The sequence below is a fragment of the Notolepis coatsorum genome (genome assembly GCF_963971535.1).
Source record: "Notolepis coatsorum genome assembly, chromosome: 7".
Taxonomy (NCBI): Eukaryota; Metazoa; Chordata; class Actinopteri; order Aulopiformes; family Paralepididae; genus Notolepis; species Notolepis coatsorum.
The window spans coordinates 127,499,951-127,526,623 of NC_140171.1; the positions used below are offsets into that span (position 1 = coordinate 127,499,951).

Here is a 26,673-nt window from a genome sequence, read left to right on the forward strand (position 1 = left end):
TTACGGGTAGGCCAATCAGAGGCAGGATAGGGCGGGACTCCAGGCCGCAAACCAGGAAGTGAAAATCGAAACGCAGACCACTGAATGAGAATGAATGGATCATGCAATTTACAATAACAGAACCAGTCAGCGCGAAATAATGGCAGAGGGATTTGATGTTTCCACTGATGGCATTGATGAAGATGATGTCAACAACAATAACAACACTGCATCTCCATGGCCCTACCTGGACACGTTTATGAGTTTGACTGAAAAAACGCCTAAAACATATGTGTTTAGGTGTTTATTGTGTCAACCAAAAACGAAGCTGCTCTCGACGTCCCACACATCCAATACTAACTTGAGAACACATATTCAGGTGAGCTGATGAAAACCCTTACTGTCTTTACATAAACATTGTCAACTGTTCCCAAACAGCACACAAGTCAGTGCACTTTTTATCAACAGCTTTAACTAACAGTCTGAGATAGGCTAGCTGCTTTGATTGATTGATTGAAAAGTTTATTAACAGATTGCAGAATGGGTACAGTACAGTACAGCTCAATACATACAATTGTTAAGGGGATGCAGACCAGAGAAATACTTTCGTCTTGTTTACATCAGGGTCCCCCATTTTCAATTCATCATAACATATATGACATACATGACATACAGATAGACAGTACTGCTACATCTATACATTTATGACATATCAGATTTGCAAATACAGTACTGTTTGTGATACAAAAGTGTCCAGAAAAGGAGTGTATATACATTTGGCGTAGAAACTGTACATTGGAGGAGGTTGGATGGGTGGGGTGGGGTTGGGTGAGGGCTGTACATTGGAGGTGTGGGGGGGGGGGGGTTGGGTAGGGGACACACACACATTTTACACTGTACATTGGAATACTGATAAAGCCTTACTTGGTCATTTACTGTACAACTAGGTTAGGACATTTGAACAATATTACAAAACAAACAAAAGTGTATTAACAGATTGCAGAATGGGTACAGTACAGTACAGCTCAATACATACAATTGTTAAGGGGATGCAGACCAGAGAAAGACTTTCGTCTTGTTTACATCAGGGTCCCCCATTTTCAATTCATCATAACATATATATGACATACATGACATACAGATAGACAGTACTGCTACATCTATACATTTATGACATATCAGATTTGCAAATACAGTACTGTTTGTGATACAAAAAGTGTCCAGAAAAAGAGTGTATATACATTTGACGTAGAAACTGTACATTGGAGGAGGTTGGGTGGGTGGGGGGCTGTACATTGGGGGGGGGGGCACACTGTACATTGGAATACTGACAAAGCCATACTTGGTCATTTATTGTACAACTGGGTTTTGAGTGTTTTTGAATAGTGATTCACATTCCTTTACAGCTTTGGGTAGGGCGTTTCACATTGAATCCCTGCCCCTCATCAGGTTTGGTGTGAACGATGGGCTGTGTCTGTCATTGCCATGGAATGTTAACTTGCATCCCATCCATAGAGGCAATTAGTGTCATTGTCTTTCATACGCTGGGAATGTGTTTTGATGTTCTCTGCACAGTAGAGAACTTGCTCTTAAGATAGACAGTAGCTACATCTATACAAGAGTGTATATACATTTGATGTGTCATTGTCTTTCATAAGTTTGTCTGATTATTTTAAGTTTGCTTTTGTGTTTGTGTGTAAAACAATTTCTTTAATTGAATTAACTTAAACTAAAAGTAAATACAAACTAAATTAACAATGTTACTTACATTGTTAATTTAGTTTGTATTTACTTTTCTAGTTTAAGTTGATTCAATTAAAGAAATTGTATCAATACATTTAAAACATTGTTTGTTTTTCAACCATATCTGTTGACAATATAGGCAACATCCTGCTACCTTTTTCAGCTTCTCTATTTCAAGGCAAAAAAAAAAAAAAAATCTGTGCCAAAAAAAACTGTGCATGCGCGTGCGCGCGCGCATGCACAGTTTTTTTGCCTTTTTTTTCCCGCATATGCGCTGTTTTCAGTTTAAAAAAAGATTGCCCTTGACTTCATGATGCTGTAACCATCAAAATGTGCCGTCAGTAAATCCTGATATCCAGTATTCATAACAACCCATGAAAATGGAAAGAAAAAGAAGAAGAAAATTATTTAGAACTAGAACACAACACATCGATCATACATTTCAATAGCAGGAGTTTATATGCTAATTTTAATAAGATTAAAGATTATCTAGAACAGTTCACCAAACCATTCAGCATAATTGCAATATCGGAAACCTGGATCAACCTGGAGAAAGGGGTGGATTTTGAGTTGGAGGGATATCATTTTAACTACATGAATAGAGTAAATAAAAATGGAGGAAGAGTAGGACTATATGTAGATAGAAGATTAAAGTTCAAGATAGTTGAAAGTATGACAATGGTAATTGACGACTTATGTGAATGTATTGCTATTGAAATAGACATGGGAAAAAGGAAGAATATCATTGTCAGTTGCATTTACAGAGCTCCCAGCTCTAGCATAGAAAGATTCAGAGAAACGATGGAAGGTATGATTACAAACACCGACCAGAAGGCCACAGAGCCTTTGTCTACCGCGCTCCCTACCTGTGGAACAAATTACCTGCCGTCATCAGGGGCGCCTGCTCTGTCGAAGCTTTTAAATCCCTGCTTAAGACTCATCTTTTCTCTCTCTCCTTCAACCTACCTTGATCTCACCTGGTCGGGGACTGACCTTTAGATTAATCTGTGTAGTTTAGTTATGGTACAGGGTACTACATGGTACCACTGGGTAGTTTACTATAGGGTAGTTTAGTTAGGGTACAGGGTACTACATGGTACCACAGAGTACTACTTGGTACTGCATGGCATTACAGGGTACTACATGGCTTACACAGCTCTACATGGCACTACAGGGTACTACATGGCACCACAGGGTACTACATGGCACTACAGGGTACTACAGGATACTACGGGGTACTACATGGCACTATGGGGTACTATAGGGTACTACATGGCACTACGGGGTACTACATGGCACTACAGGGTACTACATGTCTGCTCCTTTGCAGCACCACAAACATGGGAACTCTCTAACTCTTCCCCCCCCCCCCCCTCTCCCCCCCCCCCCCTCTCCCTCCCCCTTCTCTCTGAGTACCCGTCTCCTGGCGCTGACCAAGGTGATGGATGCCTCGGGGTCTTGGCCAAGCTTGTAGTGACTGCTCTACATGCACCTCCGAGGCATTGGATCAGTTATTCACCGCCGTCTGTCCGTGGTCCTGTCAACTGATTAACAGACTGTTAACAGATTAACAGTCAACGCGGTTTCATTGCTGGGTTAAGTACTTCTATTCTATTCACATAATACGCTTACTTCATATATCTACTCCATTCACATATATGCCTACCACTTGTATCTATTGCTATGTCCGCCTACTACAATCTCATGAGCTGTCTAACGCCTGTCCCGTCTCCCTGTCTTCCTATGACTTGCTGTCCTGGAGTGTTGACCGGAGTGTTGGACGTCCCGTGACGAAGGCCGGGAGACTGCGACCCCCTCTGCGTGCCCCCCTGTCTTCGGAGGTTTCGTAGTGGTGACCGGAGTGCCGGATGTCCCGCGATGATGCCGGGAGTTCGCGACCCTCTCTGTGCCACCCCCCCTTCCCCCTGTCTCCGGCTGTCCCTGAGCAACGACCGGAGTGCTGAATGTCCCGTGACTAAGACGGGGAGGACGTGACCCTCTTGCGCCGCCCCTGTGCTTCAAATAGATCCGCTATCAACTCTATCTTTAATTTTTCAAAATGTACAGTTGCTATTGCATGCACTCATCTGTGTTTCACTACACACATGAGTGCATGCTTACCAACTGTCCGTCTGCAACACTACTATCACCGACATCTAAGAAGGGAGATCCCCCCTTGAACGGCCCTTCTAAGGTTTCTCTCCTCCACATTGCCTGTGGAGCTTTTTTCCCTATTGTTAGGTTTTAGTGAGTTTTTCCTTACCTTCGCGTGGGGTATGTCTGGGAGTGCTTGCATTCTTTCATTTATTTGCATTCATCTAAAAAATGTTTGGACCCTATGGTGTTCTTGTTCTGTTCTTGACTTATTGTTATGTTGTCTTCTTGACTTGTTTAAAGAAGACCTGTACGGCCCATGGGGACATTAACGTGTGTTGTCGGGCCCTATAAATAAATTTGATTTGATTTGATTTGATTTACTTTTATTTGTGGTGATTATAATATAGATTTTTTAAATCCTAACAAACTATCATTGATAGAAGAATTTAAGGATGCAATGTATAGTAGGAGTCTATATCCTATTATTACAAAACCGAGTAGAATCACATGTCACTCAGCAACATTAATAGATAATATAGAGAGTGGACTATTAATAAACGACATTAGTGACCATTTACCGGTGTTTGTAGTCTATCATTGTGATGTTAAAGTGGTTGATAGCAAAGTAATTATGCAAAGGAGATTAAGAACGGAGGACACTTTAAATAGGTTCAGAAAAGAACTATTATCACAGGATTGGAGAAATGTATATAAATCAGTAGATGTGGATTCTGCTTATGATTCTTTTCTCAATATGTTCCTGCTGTTATATGACAGAAGCTGTCCAATGCAGCAAAGTAGAACAAATGCTAAAAGTTCTGACAAATCCTGGATTACAGGAGGTCTGTTGAATGCTTGCAAAAAAAGAACACCTTATATAGAGAATTTATAAAACATAGAAATAAAGAGAAAGAAATTAAGTATAAACTATACAAAAATAAACTAACTGATATTGTTAGAAAATGTAAGAAATAGTACTATAATAATGTATTAGAAAAAAAAATTAAATAACATAAAGGGAACATGGAATATATTAAACTCAATTATAAGAAATAAATCAACTAGTTCTGGCTTTCCAGATGAATTTATAGATGAGGGAAAGTCAGTAAGTAAGAAAAATTAGGTGGCAGAAGGGTTCAACAGATTCTTTGTTAACACTTTGAATGCCCAACCCGAGTTTTCTCGGGTTTACCCCCCGCAGGTTGAATGCCCATCGTTTTTTTTTTATTAGGGATCTGAATTCATATTTCATCAACCGAGTCTACCGTTGGAAAATCAGCCAACCCAGGCGCTCAGATGTGAAAAAAGTGCCCCCTATCGTCTCCCAGATGGTAATTCACCCTTTTGGATTGGACTCAATGAAAATGAATGAGAAAAAAAAAACCGGACTCCACATTTTACTTCTCACTCATGTAACCGGGGTCGATCAGCTTCATGTTGGACCCTCAGAGCAGCGCGGATTATGTGTTTTTACAGTATACGCGTGGGATCAATAAAAGGATAGATTTTTTCGAATGGCGATCAGGAATTGGAATAATCCATTTGGATACCATCTGATCTCAGGTAAGGAATCTATGTTACCAGTCTTAGGATAATCAGACCCGTTTTCACGGAGATATAAGCTTTTCCCCTATACTGTGATATGGCTGTTTGACTCTAAGAGCGATCAGGAACTGAGAGAATCGATTTTCAGTGCGCGCACCAGCGTGCACACGTACACATATACTATCGATAATCTAGCGTTTATTTGAAAACAATTCATAAATAGGCCAACAAATGACAACGTTCTAGAATATTACAGTACGGGGCGATTATCATGGAATCCTCTTTTTTTCCGTGAAAACGAGGGGTTTTCTAAATGATATGAAACGGATATGAACCGATAAAAAAACAATCTGCTTCGACAATGTTGACTGGAAATAGGTCATTGATAATGCGACGGGCAGATTAGACACATAGCCATAATTTAAAACATAGATTAGGCGATATTAATGCTAACATTGAAGTGGATGTGGGCATTCAAGCACTAAATGTGCGCCCCCTGCTGGGCATTCAAAGTGTTAATGTGGGGCCCAAACTGGCAGAGGAGATAACCCCGCCACAAGGGGGAGGTGTTTCTAATTATTTTGAAGAACGAAACCCATGTACTATCTTCTTGAGAAATACAGATAAATATGAAATTATTGATACTGTGAACAATTTTAAGAATAAAACATCAACAGATTGGAACGGCATTGACATGACCTTAATTAAACAAGTAATCATAGCCATAGCAGACCCTTTAGTGCATATATGTAACCTCTCATTCAAACTGGGTGCCTTCCCCACCAAAATGAAAACTGCAAAAGTGATACCGATCTTCAAAGCAGGTGAGAAAAATCTATTCACCAATTACAGGCCGGTTTCTCTCCTTTCCCAGTTCTCAAAGATAATGGAAAAATTATTTGCTGCACGATTGGACAGTTTCATTGATAAACATGCATTACTTATAGACAGTCAATATGGATTTAGATCGAATCATTCAACGTCATTGGCACTAATGGACCTAGTAGAGGAACTGACAAGCATAATTGATAATAAGAAGTTTGCAATAGGGGTCTTCATAGATCTGAAGAAGGCGTTTGACACTATAAATCATGATATTCTGGAAAGGTATGGGATCAGAGGAGTAGGGCTCAAATGGTTAAAAAGTTACTTAGAACAAAGACAACAGTTTGTGCAGTTGGGGGAGTACAGGTCCACTCAGTCAAACATAATCTGTGGTGTGCCGCAAGGGTCAATTCTGAAACTATTCATACTGTATATAAATGATATAGGTAATGCGTCTAAAATATTGAAAAACTTTATTTTTGCTGACAATACAAATGTCTTCTGTGAGGGAGAGAACCTCCAAATGCTGTTAAAGAATGTCGCAGCTGAGCTATCCAAGCTGAAAGTGTGGTTTGATGCAAATAAATTATCATTAAATATAAAAAGAAAAACAAATTCATGATATTTGATAAACGTGATATGCAAGAAAACACACCCGTCGAACTAATGATTGATAGTATTAAACTGGAAAGGGTATTTGAGAATACATTTCTGGGTGTAATAATAGACCACAAACTCAACTGGAAACCTCAAGTCAAATATGTCAGGACTAAATTGGCATGGAGTGTTGGTGTTTTATGTAAGATAAGACACATTCTAAACCAAAAAACACTGTATACACTGTACTGTACACTCTTCCTACCATATATGAACTACTGTGCAGAGGTGTGGGGTAATACCTACAAAAGCACTCTACAGCCAATATGCACCATGCAAAAAAAGCAATACGAATAATAAACAATGTAGGATATTATGAACACACCAATAACTTATTTATAAAGCTACAAACATTGAAATTTATGGACCTAGTTGATTTCAAAACTGCCCTCATTGTATACAAAGCCAGATACAAACTAATCCCAGGCAACATTAAAAAATGGTTCAGAGACAGTGAAGGAGAATATAACTTAAGAGGGAGAGGGAATCTTAAACAACCAATGGTACACACTACGCTGAAAAGCATGTGCATATCTGTTTGTGGAGTGAAGTTGTGGAATAATTTACCTGAATACATCAAACTGAGTAAACATATGGCACAATTTAAAAAGCAGCTTAAAAAATACACATTAGAGAAATACAGAAATGAGTAATGAGGATAAACAAAGTTATGCTATATTGTGTTATGTAGTTCTGTCAAGTTTTTTTTCTTTTCGTACTATAAGTAAAAGTATATTCTATATTGTATTATACTAAATTATGTTATATCTAGTCAAATTAATGGAAGAACAAATGTAAATGTAAGGGGGTAGGGATCAATAAGCTTAGCTTCTTTTTTGGACATGTCTGCTAACTAAATACATTGCTCTTGACTTTTTGTTTATAATTCCTTTTTTTTAATTGTTTTAAAAAAAATTACATTTTGTTGTTATGATTGTTCTGTTTGACGGAGCTAGATACCGTGATTTGTTTGGAGGAATATGGAGAATACATGTTCAAAAATAAACGTTTTCATTCATTCATTCATTCATTCATTCATTTGCCGTTTTTCATGACGGTACAGCTCATTAAATGTCACATTTTGTTAAAAATGTATTGTCAAATTCTGAGTTCAATCTACTTGGCAAGGAGATTCACCAGAGTGAAAGCAACACATAGATGTAGTTGGAATAATGAGTAAAGCGCCATTGTGTTACACACTCAGCAGGTTGTTAAGTGATTAATGAGTGAAATCGTTTGCTATATATTTTGGAGTAGCAGCATTTCTTACCCAGTGTTGTGGATGATGATGTCAGAGCTTCCTCCCTCTCCCCGTTGATGGCCTGGCCCGCCTCCACCACCTTCTTATAGGAGTTTATGACACGTGAAAGGTCATCACTGGCCTGCAGGATGGCTCCTGGAGAGATGGAGGGGTCAAAGGTTAGGGCATCTTCATCTTTGCTCTCCTGACATGTTTCTCCATTCTGACTTCAGGTTTTCAGTTTGCGGTCTCTCCTCATCCAGCTCTCCATTCCCTTTCTAGGAATTCCTCAAATTAAATGTTCACGCTCCTCTCTTGCACATCTTTGTAAACAAGCTAGTGAAGCTACTGTCCTCTAGTGTCGTCTAGTACAGGGGTTCTAGGGCTGTCTTAAATACTTCAAAGCTTCGTTCGATGGGCATGGGATTCGAATATGAAAATAAAATTCGATTATAAAATATATATATATCTATGATTTCTTTTTCTTTTTTTTGTGCAAAATCAACTGCCTCTCTTTAACTTAGCAATGCTGTTTGTTATTTAAGATGAGGTTGGACTCTGCACTGACAGATTTGTGTTCATTGTGCTGCTTTTATGAAGCCTCAAATGACGGCTTACAATATTTCATGAAAGCAAAGTGTTTTGTTTGTCTAAGATTTAAAAAGGTTTAAACTTTACAGCACTGACAAAGTTGAACAAAGTGCTGTACAGGTAACAACATTAAAAAAAATAAAGAAATTATAATATATATATTTTTTTTATCTTGAAGCTTCGAATTAAAATCGAATCTTGGCCCCGAAGCTTCGAATTCCAAAAAAATATTCGAAGGTCAGCCCTAAGGGGTTCTCAAGCTTTTTTATACCACGACCCCATTTTATTTAGGAATTCTTTTGGTGACCGCACAATTAACACTTTGAGTGCCAGCCACGAGAAATCGCGTTAGTTCATGCCATGCGTTGAGTGCCAAAAACGAGAAATCTCGTTATTTAATCGTTATTTTTTTTATTATCGATTTCCATGAATTTTTCATCTATCTAGCCTCACGTTACCATTGGGGATCTATCTGAGCTCGAACAGGGAAAATACCGCCCCCTATCGTCTCTCCGGATGGTATTGCACCCATTGGATTGGACTGAATGAAATGGATGGGATTTTTTTTCTTCCGGAATCCACATTTTACTTGTCAGGCATGTAACCGGAGACGATCCCATTCATTGCCGAGCCGCAGAACAGCGTGGAATATGTGTTTCCAGTACCCAGCGTTGGATCAATGAACGCGATCGATATTTGGAATGGCGATCAGGAATTGGAATAATCTTTTTGGAGAACATCTGATCTGAGGTAAGGAATCTATTTTACCAGTCTTGGGATAAGTGTGTGTGCTGATCAGGAAATAAGATAATCGATTTTTCAGCTTGCTTCTCTAGCGTGCATAAGTACACATATACTATCGATAATCTAGAATTTTTTTGAAAACGATTAATAAATAGGCCGAAAAATGACAACGTGTTTTGTGTATTCCAAAAACGAACGTTTTTCAAAATGGTATAAAACGGAAATGTACTGATTAAAAAACAATCCATTTCGACAATGTTGACTGCAAACGTTTGTTGAACTTGATATGCATATTTATTCGAAAATTGTATTAGAGCACTATGTTATCAATACACATTTATAAAATGAGGCATATTTAGCCAAAATATGTTGCCAGAACATTAACACATTCCCTGCCACGCAATTTGAGCATCTTATACCACTCCCTGCCAGCACTGTAAGCCTATGGAGATGTTCACCTTCTTTGCAGGGCTATAACTTTTTAAATTGTATTGCTAAATTGACATTACTATGGCCCATTCAACATCGATTATCTATCGTTCAGGATGTAGGAACGTTTTACTTTTTCATAGATTCATATGAAAATACCGTCTAGAATATAAATGTTTTTATCGTTTTCTGCAGTAATTCCTAGAACGTGAGATATAGGCATAAACGCATATATAGATTATCAAATGCCGTTTGATGGCGATACACGCTATATTAAAAATGTCAACTATACATGATCCTAAACGTTATGACGCGGATGAACGGGGGGGGGGGGGGGGTCGTTTATAATTCCGTGATCGTCAGTAAATGCTTTATGTAGTATGGGTGATATATTGATCAGAGCAGTTTGCATGGATAATAATAAACAAACGCGCTGAAAGTAACGTCAGCGTCCTCTTACCGTTCGACGATGAGACTGGAGGAAAAAGATCCCACTTATTTGACGGCGATCTCCTAAATCCATTTCCGGTTTGTATAATCATAATAAACGGCCAAATCGTATCGATTATTGCGTTATGGCAGCGATCGCTACACACGGACGTGTGTATACAGTCCCGCAACAATATGCGAGTGCCTGACGCATTTCCCAGACGCACCGAGATCGACTCGTCCATTTCCGGTTTGGCAACTCGCCGATCATCCACCAGGCGGCAGTATTGAAGCGTTGCAGAGTTGTGCAGGCTCCAACTGCATCAGACCAGGCTCCGTGAGGGAATTATGAATAACATGGCGAAAAAATTTAATATGATCTCAATAACGTCGTACGCCGTGGATTGGCAGAATTCGCATGAACTTGAAACACGTCGTAAGCCGTTTCCGGTGTGGGATGTGTTAAAAAAATATATAATAATAATAATAATATATATATAATTTTCTTTTACTTGCCAATGCGCCAACTGTCACCTACCCATGACCCCACTTTGGGTCACGACCTGTAGTTTGAGAACCGCTGGTCTAGTGCATCCTTTGCTTTCTAAGGGGGCTTTCTCATTAGGAACGGGTGCTCCGCTCCGTCCTCGCTCCGTCCTGAGTGCGAACTCCCCCCCTCCCTCTCCCCCTCTGGTTTGTGTACACACTGCAGTCTGGTTCGCTCCGGTTTTTGTTTACGGTTTGCGCTTTGAGCGTGTAAGCTGCCGTAGGCAATGATGTCACACTCTAACGTCAACACAGGAAGTTGAACACACGGTGATAGAAACTGGATGCCTGATATAAAGAAACGAATAACCAATAAATATGAAGTTATATTTGAACCTCTGTTGTCAAGCCTTGTCAATATAACCCACCCCCTTTCCTCACAAATGGAACTGGTGTCGTGGAGTCCGCTTTGAGCGTTTCCTGGGTTAGCGGCTAACGCTAGTTAGCTTAGCCTATTTATGGGATAACTTAGCAGCTAACGTTAGCCCATTGCTCGCGTCAATTATATTGCATGTCACTGGTCTATAGAAATAAATGCATTCGAACAAGAATCCAATGTATAGACATAGCAATGGCAAAAAAAATTGCCAGGCCTAATGCGAGCCAGGGACGTCTTGTGCTTGTAACGTGGCTTCATGTTTCCATCCACTGAGCCGTGAGGCTCAACATGCTTGTATGGTTGAGGTCTGATCTCGCCAAATTGCCCATAAATATAGTTTTTGTGGGTATTGTCCAGTTGTTGCTGCCCAAAATTCAAGCAAGCATGAAAGCATTACAGTAAGCTTGCACACCACGCCCCCCGCTCCCTCGTCGGGGACACTGGCGCGCACCCGAAACCACCTATTCCAGCGGTCCAGGTTTGGAGCGAATCAGCGTCCCCGGTGACGGGGGGAGCGTTCTCATCAGGGACGATTACACCCTATTTTGGTGCGATCGTGCTCTGATTCGACCTCGAATGGCTAGTGTGAAAGCCCCCTAAGGGGTGGGGTCTGACTGACTGATCATCCTCATCTGTGCTTTGCTGACGACACTGTATCTCTTCACTCTGACTTCATGTTAACTCATTCACGGCCAACCATGTATATACGTGTTTGCTTGCCAACCGTTCAGCGCCATAAAACGTATATATGCTTTTGGATCGTTATTTCTTTTATAATTTTTTTTATTCATTTCAGGCACACGGACCTCAGGGTTACCATAGCATAGGGAATCATTCTGAAATAGCTAGAGTGCAATACCGGCAGCATCCTGCTAGGTGGCAGTATCGCCCACCCTTTGAAACCTTTTTTCACACCGGGTGTTACATTTAATTCCCTCCGTGCACAGTATTTTGGGTCAGGCAAGTCTAGCGGTTCACCCGATCACATTGAAACGCGTCCAATGCACTCAATGCATGTGTTGTGCCGGATTATGTCGGGGACCAATACTGGACCAATACTGGAAATCGCGATCAGACAATTGGAATATTCTTTTTGGAATAACCCTGATCAAAGGTAAGGAATATCTGACGTCAATTTCACCTTGATCCTACAATTTCATATCGATCCAGCTGATCAGCGTGTGTGGTGTTCAAAACGAATGCCGTTACTGGCTATCAAAGCATCAAAAAACGACCCCCCCCCCCCCTTTTATGCATTCATGATGAAACATAATACTTATTATATACATTTGATTTGGAAATAGTAGCGTGTCCAGGCAAGAAATGCCAACGCTTATAGCAGAATTCACGTAGCGCCCTATAACTCAGCTTTTCAGGAATTAGCCCGGATCACTCCTAAACTATACAATATTCACCACGGGATAACGCGCAAACGTATACATGATGAAATTATCTCTTTTTTGCATGTTCGACGGAAGAAAGTGACTGTCAAATGACCATAGTATTGTCTCCATAGCTATAATATAGAATATAGATATAGCTCTCCAAACATAGTGACGCACAGTGAAAGTAGGCTATGGAAACCTGGCGCGTCAGCTACAAGGATATGGGTAATGGCTGGCGCTGAAAGTGTTAATACTATCTCTCCTATTATTATTTATTTTATTATTTATTTATTATTTAAAAAATTCAATGAATAAAAAGAATTAAAATGAATAAAACAACCAATGAAATGGAAGAAACATACATTATTATTATTATTATTATTATTATTATTATTTTAAGAATAATTCATGCAAATGCCTTGTTAAAAACCTCGATGGACTGTGGTGCTCTCAGATGGTTGGGGAGGGCATTCCACAGCCGAGGAGAGGGCACACATCAAACCAGGGCGCCTGTATTCGAATACCAAACGGTTCATGCTTCTGCGTTCGCCTTTTGCGCTCTGATTGGCCACTGCTGTTTCTGGTCGCACCAATCGTGTGACGGCAAGTTCTTTCACTGGTTAAGCTTAGGCACTCTTTCGAAGTTGGTTAAGGTTAGAGTTTGTCTTAGAGCAGGGCGATAGAACGCCAGCCCTGATTCCAAACTCTAACCTTAAAGGAAAACTCCAACATTTTGGGAAATTAGCTTATTTAACATCTTCCCTGGAGTTAGACAAGAAGATACATACCTTTTTTGTCTCTGTGCGTGCATTTAGCTTTGGGAACAGTCGCTCCGTTAGCATAGCTTAGCTTCATCACTGGAAGTGAGGCAGGACAGTAGCCTGACGTTCCCTACAGGTTTGTTGATATTCTCATTCCTTCAAAGGATCCGAACCGATTGAAGTTTATGGATACCATGACTTAAAATCCTCTTACCTTGACGATTAAAAGCCTCCCCAATTTAGAAAACAGTAATCCAATGGCTGGTATTGATAATATACTACTAACTACTGGACGCTCGGAGCTAACCGGAGCTAACACAGAACAGGATGGTAAAGCAAATATAATGACTTCCTTTCTGGGGTTTTCAAAATAAAAGTGCGATGTTTATAGCAGCGGAAAATGTTTATTTTGTACATTATCTAACGTTAACACGAACCTAAACTAACTTTAGGTTAGTTGTAACGTTAGTTTAGGTTCGTGTTAACGTTAGATAATGTACAAAATAAACGTTTTCCGCTGCTATAAACGTTGCACTTTTATTTTGAAAACCCCAGAAAGGAAGTCATTATATTTGCTTTACCATCCTCACAGATCCCATTATACCATTCTGAATTATGTTTTTGTGCTTCGTTTCTCTAGAGAGGCTTTTGAAATGTAAAATAATCGCACCTTGAAAACTGTGGGAACCATGTATTTATATAGTACATTGATACCTAAGCGTATACAGTACAGATATCCTCATAAGTATCTATTAATTTGTATCAATTAGATACCCTTTGGGCTTGTTTTTATCTACAGTACTTATTCTGAAAGAGTTGAACTAATTATTTTCGCTAGCAAGATCTCATTCGATTATTCATTCCATTAAGCCTACTGCCAGCAGGCACATTTAAAGAAATATAATCAGATTGATTGCGGTAATGAGTGACTTAAAATTAGCCTATAGATATGCATTTAACTTGTCGGCGAGGCTATTGAGCCGTACTGTATTGTACCCATTCAGCAATCTGATAATAACATTTTCAATCAATGCCGTTAGAAAATCAGGATTTCTGCGATCGACGTCTGATGCCTTGGTGAGGTGGCCGTGTGCATTTATCCTGAGTAGTCAAGTCTGGTTCAAATTAACGAGAGTGAATCAGTCTTCGACTGATCGACTTAGTTGAACCAGGTACTGGGAATAGGGCCCAGGCATTACTTTTTTTTTTTAAACTTAAATTTGTATTGAACACTTATAGACATACAACACAACATATACAATAACATCAATAACACAACAGTACAATGATGTAGGCCCCTTGAACTCGGCTGCGCTCATCTTCCCAGACCCCCGCAAGAGGAACCTCCCACCCTCCCCCCCTAGAAACCAGGCTCCCCCGCATCCCAGGTCCGTCCCACACGGGGTCCAGCACTCAGCGACACGGGCATCTTGAATCTGATTGGGCCCGACCCAGTAGAGGGGCGAGGGGCAATACTCCCCCCCACCGAGCCAAGCCCGCTACCTCCCATGCCACCAAGCCCCCCACCCCACGCACAACCAACCCACAACCCACGTGATCCCACTCTCCCGGGTCCAACCGCCTAAACGCTGACCCCCACCCCCCTGAGTTGAGCCCATTGGCGCCCCCCATATCTTAGGCCGCTGCGCCCGTAGCCGGGCCCCCATCGACACGGGTCCCTTGAATCAATTGGGCCAGGCCCAGTAGAGGAAAGGATAGGGGACTCCCCCCCCACCGAGCCAAGCCCGCTATTCCCCATGCCCCCGAGAGCCCCACCCCACGCCCATCGGCCCCCCAACACACAGGGCCCCGCCGGGCAAAGCCCAGCCTCTCTGATCCCCCTGTGAGAGACCCCTCCCTCCTCCCCGAGAGATAGAACACCCCCATATCCTGGTCCACCATGCACAGAGCCGAGCCCCCAGAGCCCCCACCCACCCCCGCCCGACCACCAGGCCCCTGGCCCACTAGAGCCCCAAGCCCAGGTCCCCAGGCATTACTTTTACGAGCATCTCATTGTCTGTCTATGCTGATTGTTATGTTTACAGAGGGAGGTTGCGACCCTCTCTGTGCCGCGCCCTATCTCCCTGTCTCCGGCTGTCTCGGAGCAATGACCGGAGTGTTGAATGTCCCGTGATTAAGACGGGGAGGATGCGACCCTCTTTGCGCTGCCCCTGTGCTTCAAATAGATTCGCTATCAGCTCTATCTTTAATCTTTCAAAATGTTCAGTTGCTATCAGCTCTATCTTTAATCTTTCAAAATGTTCAGTTGCTATTGCATGCACTCATCTGTGTTTCACTACACACTTGAGTGCATGCTTACCAACTGTTAGTCTGCAACACTACTAGACATCTAAGAAGGGAGATCCCCCCCTTGAATGGCCCTTCTAAGGTTTCTCTCCTCCACACTGCCTGTGGAGCATTTTTCTCCCTATTGTTAGGTTTTAGTGAGTTTTTCCTTACCTTCGCGTGGGGTATGTCTGGGAGTGCTTGCATTCTTTCATTTATTTGCATTTATTTTAAATTTGTTGGACCTTATGGTGTTCTTGTTCTGTTCTTGACTTATTGTTATGTTTCTTCTTGACTTGTTTAAAGAAGACGTGTATGGCCCATGGGGACATTAACGTGTGTTGTCGGGCCTTACAAATAAATTTGATTTGATTTGATACAGTGTATGCTTATTGTTATATTTACAGTCTATATGTATTGTTGTGTTTACAGTCTATATGTATTGTTGTGTTTACAGTCTATGTATATTGTTATATTTACAGTTTATGCTGATTGTTATGTTTACAGTCTATGTATATTGTTATGTTTACAGTCTATGTGTATTGTTATGTTTACAGTTTATGCTGATTGTTATGTTTACAGTCTATGCTTATTGTTATGTTTACAGTCTATGTATATTGTTATCTTTACAGTCTATGTGTATTGTTATGTTTACAGTTTATGCTGATTGTTATGTTTACGGTCTATGCTTATTGTTATGTTTAGTCTATATGTATTGTTGTTTACAGTCTATGCTTATTGTTGTGTTTACAGTCTATGTTTATCGTTATGTTTACAGTATATTCACATTGTTGCGTTTACAAACTATCCTTACTGTGTTTACAGTCTATGCTTATTGTTTTGTTTACAGCCTGTTGTGAAGGGCCAGATTAAACCGAATATATATATTTATTTATATATATATATTTAATTGTATTTGTATATTCTCTAATATTCCTTGATATCCCTTGTATATTCCTTGTACAATATGCATTGAATATCCATTCTAGCCTACTGAACATCCCATAATAGTCTCCATTCTACTATTGGTCGAGACCTTGGTGCCAGGCTGCCATACCCCTCAGACCCAGTTCAAACGTACCGCTCCACATGTACGAACAAGTCCTAGTTCCGCGTAGGAATCTGGCTACCGCACCACTAATGGGACTATTTGTTCATAGTGCGTATATATACTGCGCTACTAAAGTAGGACTTTCTTTTCAGTCCAGTTTCTTACCCTCCAATAGAGTCACAGACGTAAAGCCTCCCCGCGACGCCACGTGTGGGAGTAAGGCCAAGTTCGCCTACCATCGGTATTGAGACATCGTGTATATTAATATTTGAATAGTCATATTTGGCACTATATCGTCGAGTTGGACGTAGTCTATTAAGCTAATAATAGTCTGTTAATATATAGTGCTTCGTGCGGTGAGAATACTACCGTAGTCAGTACCCCATCGTTTCGGGCAGAGAACTGGCTGCTTACCCAGGGTGGTTGACCCCACGTGAAGCTGCACCCGAGGAGCCCCAGAGCCGACGAGCGAGTGGACCTGTATACCGGATTATTCTACCGACGACAGCCCGCCTTCCCAGGCACGGATTATGCTTTGTATACATTGATTATTCCATGGATAAAGACCCCCGACACTGCCGTGTGTTGGAACCCCCCCCCCTGGAGAGGACGCAAGGTGAGGAGACGCTCTGCAAGACGAGGTCGCTTCACGTCTCTCCTCCGTGGACCGGATGACGCCGGCCCACAAAGAGTCCACCTGCTTTCATCTGTGGTCCAAGGATCGCCGGCGCATTGAACGGCACTACAGTGGGTTCACCTGGGATACCCTTGGCCGGATGAGGCAGCCGGATTCTACCCCCCCCCCTTCCTACTCCTGTCGGCTTACAAGCGACCGGATTAACCCCCTCTAGTGTATCCAGTATATAATCATTAAAGTATCATTGCTGTTATTCCTTAAACTATTCCAGGTCGTATATGTACCACCTGCGCCTTCAGAGATTGGACATTCTCTATTGATATACCGACGAATACTCTTGCCATAAAAGTGCATACTAATTCCATTCATAAATGTGATTGATTTGATTAAGTGCTTGTTCTACACACCATCGCTGTGTAGAAATAAAGACCTATTTCTAATTCGTACATTTGTGTTGGATCCGTTTCATCTACGTGACAGTGTTCATCATAATATATTTATGCCGTGTACTGGGTGGCCGAATATTAAGTACAAAGGTAGTGGTAGTAAGTATCATATCTAGTAATACAGTCAGGGAATTGTACCCCTCAATTACAATTGGTCCTTCGAGCCGGATGGTAATTAGTGTAATATTAATATAGTGTTATTAATATTGAAATGGCCTATGATGAACACTCCACGAAACGATCCTCCTAACCAACGGCCGCAGCGCGAACGACGGCTCCCTCAGTACTTAGAGGCCTACGCTGTCAGTCAACAACCTAGTCTTCTACTAACAGTAAACGCGGTAAAACTAGAAAGTAAAAGTATGTCTAACCCCAACGCCCAGACTACCCCGACCATAGAGGCCCCTACGGGCTCTAATGTAACTGACCAAGTTCACGGTGGGGACCAGTGGGAACCAGACATGACTTCACACCCCGCCAGTACTGAAGAAGTAGTCCCCGATGAGTCCCGGGAGGAATACAACGCTACCGAGAGAGAACTCGGCACGGAAGAAGACGGGGAGAGCACCGTGGAGATAGAGCTCCAAGGCTCCGCAAGGAGTACCCCGAGGGAAGGCTCCCCTATACAACCGCCTTCTCCCAGCGAGGCAGAGAGGACCCTACAGCAGGCCTTCCTCATCAGCCTGAACGCCGCTGCTGAACGCGACCGACTGCAGATCCAGCAGCGAAGCGAACACGAGCAGATACGTCTAGAAATAAGACGCATTCAGATGGAAGAGAATGTGGCCCGAGAACGAGCCGGTGCTCAACGGGACGCAGCGCGCGACAGACAGCAGTCGCAACTAATAGAACAGTTGATCAGACGGACAACACCCTCTCCCTCCGCCAGAGGCTCCAGGAACTCGTCTAGACACACCTCCAGGGCGGCATCCCCTAGCCGAGTAAACAACCCTGAACTTGACCAACAGACGAGGTCTATACCCCCCACAGACCACCTCCCCCCACCGGTCCAAGCGAGACCTAGCAACCGGGAAGGAGCAGCATATCCTGTGGAGAGGCTAAACCAGAGACTACAAGCACTGGATGACCTAACTGAAGACGAAGAGGAAGAGGAGGAGAACCACGCCCGAAGACAGCACAGTACTCTACCGGACCAGGAGGTCCGGTACAGCCCAGGCTATACTCCCGCGGAGCTGCGCTACAGACCCCTGACTCTATACACGGGTGAGCACGACGCACGACCCGCACCGAGGAACAGCACCTGGACAAGCGGGCCATGGTACACTGCCGGTACCAGCCCATACCAAGGAGCGGGAGGAGACTCGCCTAGGAGGCCTCTCCCCCAACGCTCGCCGATGTATCCACAGTCAGCGTCATACATTGGCACGCCTATGGTACCCGACTTCACCCAAGAGAACCGGGCCCAGTATACAGAACTCCGCATGTGTCTGGAGACCATGTTGGTGGATGTATTGGATGAACGCCACAAATACGCCATCCTACTGAAGCACTTAAAGGTGCCCCGCGCACATAATATAGCGCTCGCCTACGCGACTTCCACCACCCCATACACAGCAGCGCTGGTAGCATTGGACCAGAGGTATGGGCGCATATGGGATTACGTGATCCAGGAGATCCGACACATCGACCGCTTACCCCCAGCAATAGACAATCGAGCACTGGACGACCTGTCCATCAGAGTGCAGTCCCTGGTAGGGATGTTGGGAGCGCAAAGAGAGAAGGGGAGGCATGAACTTTACGCCAACTCAAATGTGGAAAGGATTCTGGAGAAGCTGCCGCCCGCTCGTCAGGAGCGCTTTAGGCGGCAGAGGGACCACAGAGACCCGAATGGCCCCGAACCGAACCTCCTCGATCTAGCAGACTTCCTGGCGAGAGAAGTCAGCAGCCTACGGCTAGATACATTCGGACGGAGCACCCCTGGCTCCAGAGAAGGAACCAGACGACTAAATGATGGAAGAAGATCGGTGACCGTGATGCACCAATCGGAGTCAGTACCGAGCAGCAGGAGCCACAGTACCCCCTCCAGAACGGAGAAGTGGAAGATAGTGTGCCCCTACTGTGAGAAAGAACACTGGCTAGCGCAATGTGACTCCTTCCCCAAGCTGAACGCGGAGGAAGCCAGTCAATGGATAAAGTCCAACAAGCGCTGCTTTCGCTGTGCGCGCTCACACATGGCAGCCGAATGCCGCTTAAAGAAAAGGTGCACCAAGTGCGATGGAGCCCATCTGGACATACTTCACGACAGTAACAGACGGCGCCCTTCACCCGCACCATCCAGCCGCAAAGCGAGCGTCATGTACATCGATCCCGCCAGCAGCAGTGGAGCCCGAGTACTCCTAAAAGTAGTGCGTGTGACACTAAGCTACCAGAATAAAGTCCTGGACACTTACGCCGTCCTCGATGACGGGTCAGAGAAGACCCTGCTGCTCGCCTCCGCTGCGGCCCAGCTAGGGCTGCGGGGAAGCGAAACCCAAATGACAATTCGGACAATAAGACGAGATTTGAAGACGATAAAGGGCGAGAATGTCTCATTCTCTATCGCAGCAAGCGGCCAGCCTGAGCGACGGTACCAGATTACAGACGCTTTCACCAGCCAAGAAATAGGACTGTCGCGGTACACATACCCCGTCGCCAAGCTGATGGAGAAATATGTACATCTGCGCAAGTTACCGATCCCGCTCATAGACAATGCTATGCCGACCCTGTTGATAGGCTCCGACCATGCAGACCTCATTGTCCCGATAGACCGGGTTCATACCGGACCCCGAGGCTGTCCTGCAGCAGTCGAGACCCGTTTGGGATGGACTCTCCAAGGCCCGCTCGCCAAATCTCTCAACCGAAGTACAGCCACTAGATGTCTCCACTCCCGAGTCACAGAGGGAGAAACCGCACTCCTGCAACACGTAGAGCGGCTATGGACCTTGGAACAAATGCCCTTTAAGAACGGAAAGAAAGACATTCGCTCTAAAGATGACATTTACGCCATTCACCTCCTCGAGACAGGGACCAAGAGAGTCCCGGTCAACGGCGTGTTGAGATACGCCACGCCACTCCTGCGGCGAGAAGGAATGCCTACTTTCCACGCCAAGACAGACGCCACAGAACGGTACCTGCTGAACACGGAGCGGCGCTTAGCCAAGAACCCCGCCCAAGAGAGTGTATACCGCGCTGAGATTGAGAAGCTCATCACAGCGGGACACGTCACAAAGATGGACATTAAAGAGGCTGACCAGACCACTGAATCGTGGTACGTGCCTCACCACAAGGTCCATCACAACGGTAAAGACCGCATAGTATTTAACTGCAGCTACCAGATCGGATCCCAAAATCTGAATAAAGAGTTACTGCCCGGTCCCACACTCGGCCCCTCCCTACTCGGCGTTCTACTCCGCTTCCGCCAGGAAAAGGTGGCCATCAGCGGGGACATTAAAGGAATGTTCCTGCAGGTGAGATTAGTAGAGGCGGACAAGCCCCTGTTACGGTTCCTATGGAGAGAGAAGCCAGGAGATGAGCACCCAGCCATCTACCAATGGGAAGTCCTCCCCTTCGGAACGACGTGCAGCCCCTGCTGTGCTACATTTGCACTACAGAAACATGTAGCAGAGGACCCAGCAGCGGACGAAGAGGTCCGACACAGCGTAAAGAACAGCTTCTACGTAGACAACTGTCTACAAAGCCTTTCAACCCAAGAAGAAGCCGAGGCTCTCCTGATTAAACTCTGCGCCTCATTGATCAAAGGCGGCTTTGATCTCAGGCAGTGGGCCAGCAGCGATCCGCAAGTACTGCGCAGCCTCTCCTCCGAGGACAAGGCAGCCAGCAGCGAGACCTGGATGGCTACAATCCCGGGAGAAGCCCAGGAGATGACCCTGGGATTGGTGTGGCGATTCAAAACAGATTCGCTTCACTACAGACACAAGCCCCTGACTACGGAGCAGGGAAGGCCGGCGGCGGCGCCGACCACCAGACGGAGTGTGTACACAACACTCGCCCGACAATATGACCCGCTAGGATGTATTCTACCGTACACCACCAGGGCAAAAATGATTGTACGAGCATTGTGGGACAAGGACCAGGGCTGGGACGACCCCATTCCCGCACACCTTGCATCCACCTGGAGAGAGTGGGAGATGGAGCTCCACTCACTCCCAGGCGTTAATATGCGCCGAAGCTACTTCCCACCCACGGTGAGGCCAGAGACATGTAAAATGGACTTACACGTCTTCAGTGACGCCTCAGAGGTCGCATACGGATCAGTAGCCTACTTGCGGGCCCAAGAGAAGGGGGGAGAGATCTACACAGCATTTGTCCTCGCCCGCTCGAGAATAGCCCCACGCAAGCAACAATCTATCCCACGTCTAGAGCTCTGCGCAGCCCTAGCCGGAGCGCACCTAGCCACGCTCATCCAACGTGAGCTCACCATACCGGTGTCTAGAACAATCCTGTGGTCAGATTCCACGACGGTACTCGCCTGGATCAAATCGGACTCATGCAAGTACAAAGTCTTCGTGGGAGTCAGAGTCACCGAGATTCAAGACTTAACCGAAGAGTTAACCGGAGAAACAGAGTGGCGCTACGTTGATACAAAACAGAACCCAGCTGACGTCATCACCCGGGGGATGCCCCTGGATGACCTCACCCGTCGCAATGTCTACAGTGACGGCCCCGCATTCCTAAGACTCCCGGAAGGACAGTGGCCCATGCCTATCCCGAGGGAAGCAAGTCCAGAGGAGGTGGAAAATAAGAAGTCTGTGTTCTGTGGATTGAGCACCGTAGCCTCCACCGACCCTAACATAGACGATTGCACGTCCATAGAGAGTGCACAACAAAGAACATTCCTGCGGTACCACCCGGAGTGCAAGTCCCCCGCTGATATGTCAGCAGCTAACTACGAGGAAGCAGAATTGCTTCTACTGCAGCGAGCCCAGAGAGACTCGTTCCCCGATGAATTGGCCTGTCTACAGGGAGGAAAGCCCGTCCCATCCGACAGCAGATTAATTCATCTGGCCCCCGAGAGCGACGCTCATACCCTCATCAGAGTGGGTGGTCGCCTACGCAGAGCCCCCAATCTACCGGATGACATTAAATACCCGATCGTATTGAACAGCCGACACAAGGTCACAGAGCTGATTATAAAGAAATACGATAAGCGATTCACATCACGGAAAGGAAGACCGTCTACCCTATTGTCCGATCATGGGACAAACTTCAAAGGCGGCGAAAGAGAGCTGAGAGAGAGCTTCCAAGCTATGGGCCCAGAACTTAAGACCCACCTCGCTCCAGCACAGGTTGATTTCCAATTCAACCCCCCAAACGCACCCCACTTCGGTGGCACTTGGGAACGAGAAGTGCGCTCCATAAAGACAGCCCTGTACGCAGTACTTGGGGCCCAGACTGTGGCGGAAGAAGTCCTAATGACAGTCCTCACGGAGATTGAGGGAGTACTTAACTCGAAGCCCCTCGGATATGTCTCCAGTGATGTGGTGGATATCGACCCAGTTACCCCCAACACACTCCTGATGGGGCGGCTAGATCCCACGTTACCCCAGACAATGTACCGGCCTGAAGAAGCGAACGGCCGACGAATGTGGAGGTACAGCCAAGTATTAGCCGACAAGTTTTGGAGCAATTTCCTACTGCACTACCTACCGTCTCTACAGACCCGCCAGAAGTGGGTAAAGGAGAGAGACAATTTGACAGAAGGAACAGTCGTCATGATTATTGATCAATCACTGCCCAGAGCTATGTGGCCGGCCGGCCGCGTAAGCAAAGTGATCACCGGTGCCGACGGCAAGGTCCGAGCAGCTGAAGTGCTCGTCCAGGGTCGCACTTACACCCGTCCCGTGGCGAGGCTCATAGAACTGCCTCGACTCCCAGACACAATCGATGATGACCATGACCCTACCACCCTATGACTTTGTGAAGTTGACTGACCCCTACAGCAAACCCTTATGTGTAAATAGACAACGCGATTAATCTGTCTCTGTTTAACTGATTAGGTCTGGGACCTATTCAGGGGGTGGCTGTTGTGAAGGGCCAGATTAAACCGAATATATATATTTATTTATATATATATATTTAATTGTATTTGTATATTCTCTAATATTCCTTGATATCCCTTGTATATTCCTTGTACAATATGCATTGAATATCCATTCTAGCCTACTGAACATCCCATAATAGTCTCCATTCTACTATTGGTCGAGACCTTGGTGCCAGGCTGCCATACCCCTCAGACCCAGTTCAAACGTACCGCTCCACATGTACGAACAAGTCCTAGTTCCGCGTAGGAATCTGGCTACCGCACCACTAATGGGACTATTTGTTCATAGTGCGTATATATACTGCGCTACTAAAGTAGGACTTTCTTTTCAGTCCAGTTTCTTACCCTCCAATAGAGTCACAGACGTAAAGCCTCCCCGCGACGCCACGTGTGGGAGTAAGGCCAAGTTCGCCTACCATCGGTATTGAGACATCGTGTATATTAATATTTGAATAGTCATATTTGGCACTATATCGTCGAGTTGGACGTAGTCTATTAAGCTAATAATAGTCTGTTAATATATAGTGCTTCGTGCGGTGAGAATACTACCGTAGTCAGTACCCCATCGTTTCGGGCAGAGAACTGGCTGCTTACCCAGGGTGGTTGACCCCACGTGAAGCTGCACCCGAGGAGCCCCAGAGCCGACGAGCGAGTGGACCTGTATACCGGATTATTCTACCGACGACAGCCCGCCTTCCCAGGCACGGATTATGCTTTGTATACATTGATTATTCCATGGATAATGCCGTGTGTTGGAACCCCCCCCCCTGGAGAGGACGCAAGGTGAGGAGACGCTCTGCAAGACGAGGTCGCTTCACGTCTCTCCTCCGTGGACCGGATGACGCCGGCCCACAAAGAGTCCACCTGCTTTCATCTGTGGTCCAAGGATCGCCGGCGCATTGAACGGCACTACAGTGGGTTCACCTGGGATACCCTTGGCCGGATGAGGCAGCCGGATTCTACCCCCCCCCCCTTCCTACTCCTGTCGGCTTACAAGCGACCGGATTAACCCCCTCTAGTGTATCCAGTATATAATCATTAAAGTATCATTGCTGTTATTCCTTAAACTATTCCAGGTCGTATATGTACCACCTGCGCCTTCAGAGATTGGACATTCTCTATTGATATACCGACGAATACTCTTGCCATAAAAGTGCATACTAATTCCATTCATAAATGTGATTGATTTGATTAAGTGCTTGTTCTACACACCATCGCTGTGTAGAAATAAAGACCTATTTCTAATTTGTACATTTGTGTTGGATCCGTTTCATCTACGTGACAGTGTTCATCATAATATATTTATGCCGTGTACTGGGTGGCCGAATATTAAGTACAAAGGTAGTGGTAGTAAGTATCATATCTAGTAATACAGTCAGGGAATTGTACCCCTCAGTTACACAGCCTATGCATATTATGTGTACAGTCTATGCTTATGCAATTGATATGTTTACACTCCATGCTTATTGTTATGTTTACAGTCTATTCTATTGATATGGCTACAATATATGCTATTGATGTGTTTTACATCGATCAAACAAATGACCATTTCTGAAACAAATACACTCTTTGGACTGACATTCAAATATCCTTTGGAGATACCTTTGGGTTGCTTGGGCCTTTAATATCTACATAAAGATGGGAAACCCGGGGGATCTCTTACCCAAGTTGCTGTCATTGTCCTCAGTCTCAGTAGCAAGCTGGAATACAGACCGTCTCAGTTTGTCACAATCACCATACAATTCCTATAAAAAGGAGAAAAATAACCTGGATACTGTATTTATCACACATTAAGTATTCATATCTGAAATCCGTTCAGACATAACAGCTCTGTCTAGGTCTAGTTAACAGAGGAAAAGTGACAGGTCATACATAAATACATTTCAAGATTATGCAAAAGATTGAAATGAGTTGGTCCATCAATACGCTACAGGAGAGGAGTCATTCTACAATTTTTTAATATTAAGTATTGTTCATGTAGAAATCCTGTGAATTAATTAATTGATTACATCATACTCAGGTTGGGTGGAAATAGGGTGGAAGGAAATCCCAACCGGAGCATGATGTAAAAGCAAAATTGTAAACCTATTGAATCATTTAAACATTGGGTGTATATTTAACAATGAGGCTGTTTGACTTCCTGAAAGTCACGTGACTTTTACATTTTTTAATTTTTACATAACAAAGTCCCCATCAGCCAACAGTGACTGAATCAATTTCCAAAAACGTCCTCCAACTCTCGATCTGACGGGAGACAGACCCTAATTAGCTCCTTGTCTCCGTCCGTGGAGTCCTCCGCGCTGAAGTGAGTCAACATCTCGTTGAGGAGTTTGACGCTGTTGCCGACTTCCTCAAGAGTGCCGTTCCTCTTGGTCGCCTTCTGCATTCGCACCTCGTCCTGAAACCAAAACATCACGTGACGTTACACCCCAGAGCTGATTAGTAATAATAGGCTCTTGTGACAACAATGTTGACCTTGATCGGAGGTTTGCAATGATAACACCTGTCTAGCAGGAGCACTCATTCAAGGGTACTACGACTATGCTTGCACCTCATGGTACCAAAGCACCTCAAAGGCACTAAAAAACAAATTACAAACATCTCAAAACAAGCTAGTCAGACTACTGCTTGACCTGACTCCTAGAACCCACCTCACCCCTGCCCACTTTGACAACCTAGGATGGCTTAGAGTAGATGACAGAGTACAGCAACTTGCAATGGGCCTGGTCTACAAGATACACTACGCGACCAAGGTACCCATGTACATGTCAAAATACTTCCCAAAGGTCAGTGAATACCACGATCACAACACCAGAGGGAGCTCCACAAATCATGCTAAACC

The 26,673-nt window shown here is 44.3% G+C and overlaps 1 protein-coding gene across 1 annotated transcript in view; it reads right to left on the reverse strand.

The window, feature by feature from the left end:
* The window catches only part of LOC311231935 (ADP-ribosylation factor-binding protein GGA3-like), a gene marked incomplete at its 3' end in the record, with an annotated part of 70,220 nt that overhangs the window by 17,409 nt on the left and 26,138 nt on the right, over nt 1–26,673 (reverse strand). The window contains exons 8-10 of the mRNA XM_084318574.1: nt 26,092–26,229; nt 25,495–25,576; nt 8,117–8,242 (exon numbers count right to left, since the gene is read on the reverse strand). Of these exons, the coding sequence (XP_084174700.1) occupies nt 8,117–8,242; nt 25,495–25,576; nt 26,092–26,229 (346 nt within the window). The remainder of the gene's footprint in view (nt 1–8,116; nt 8,243–25,494; nt 25,577–26,091; nt 26,230–26,673) is intronic.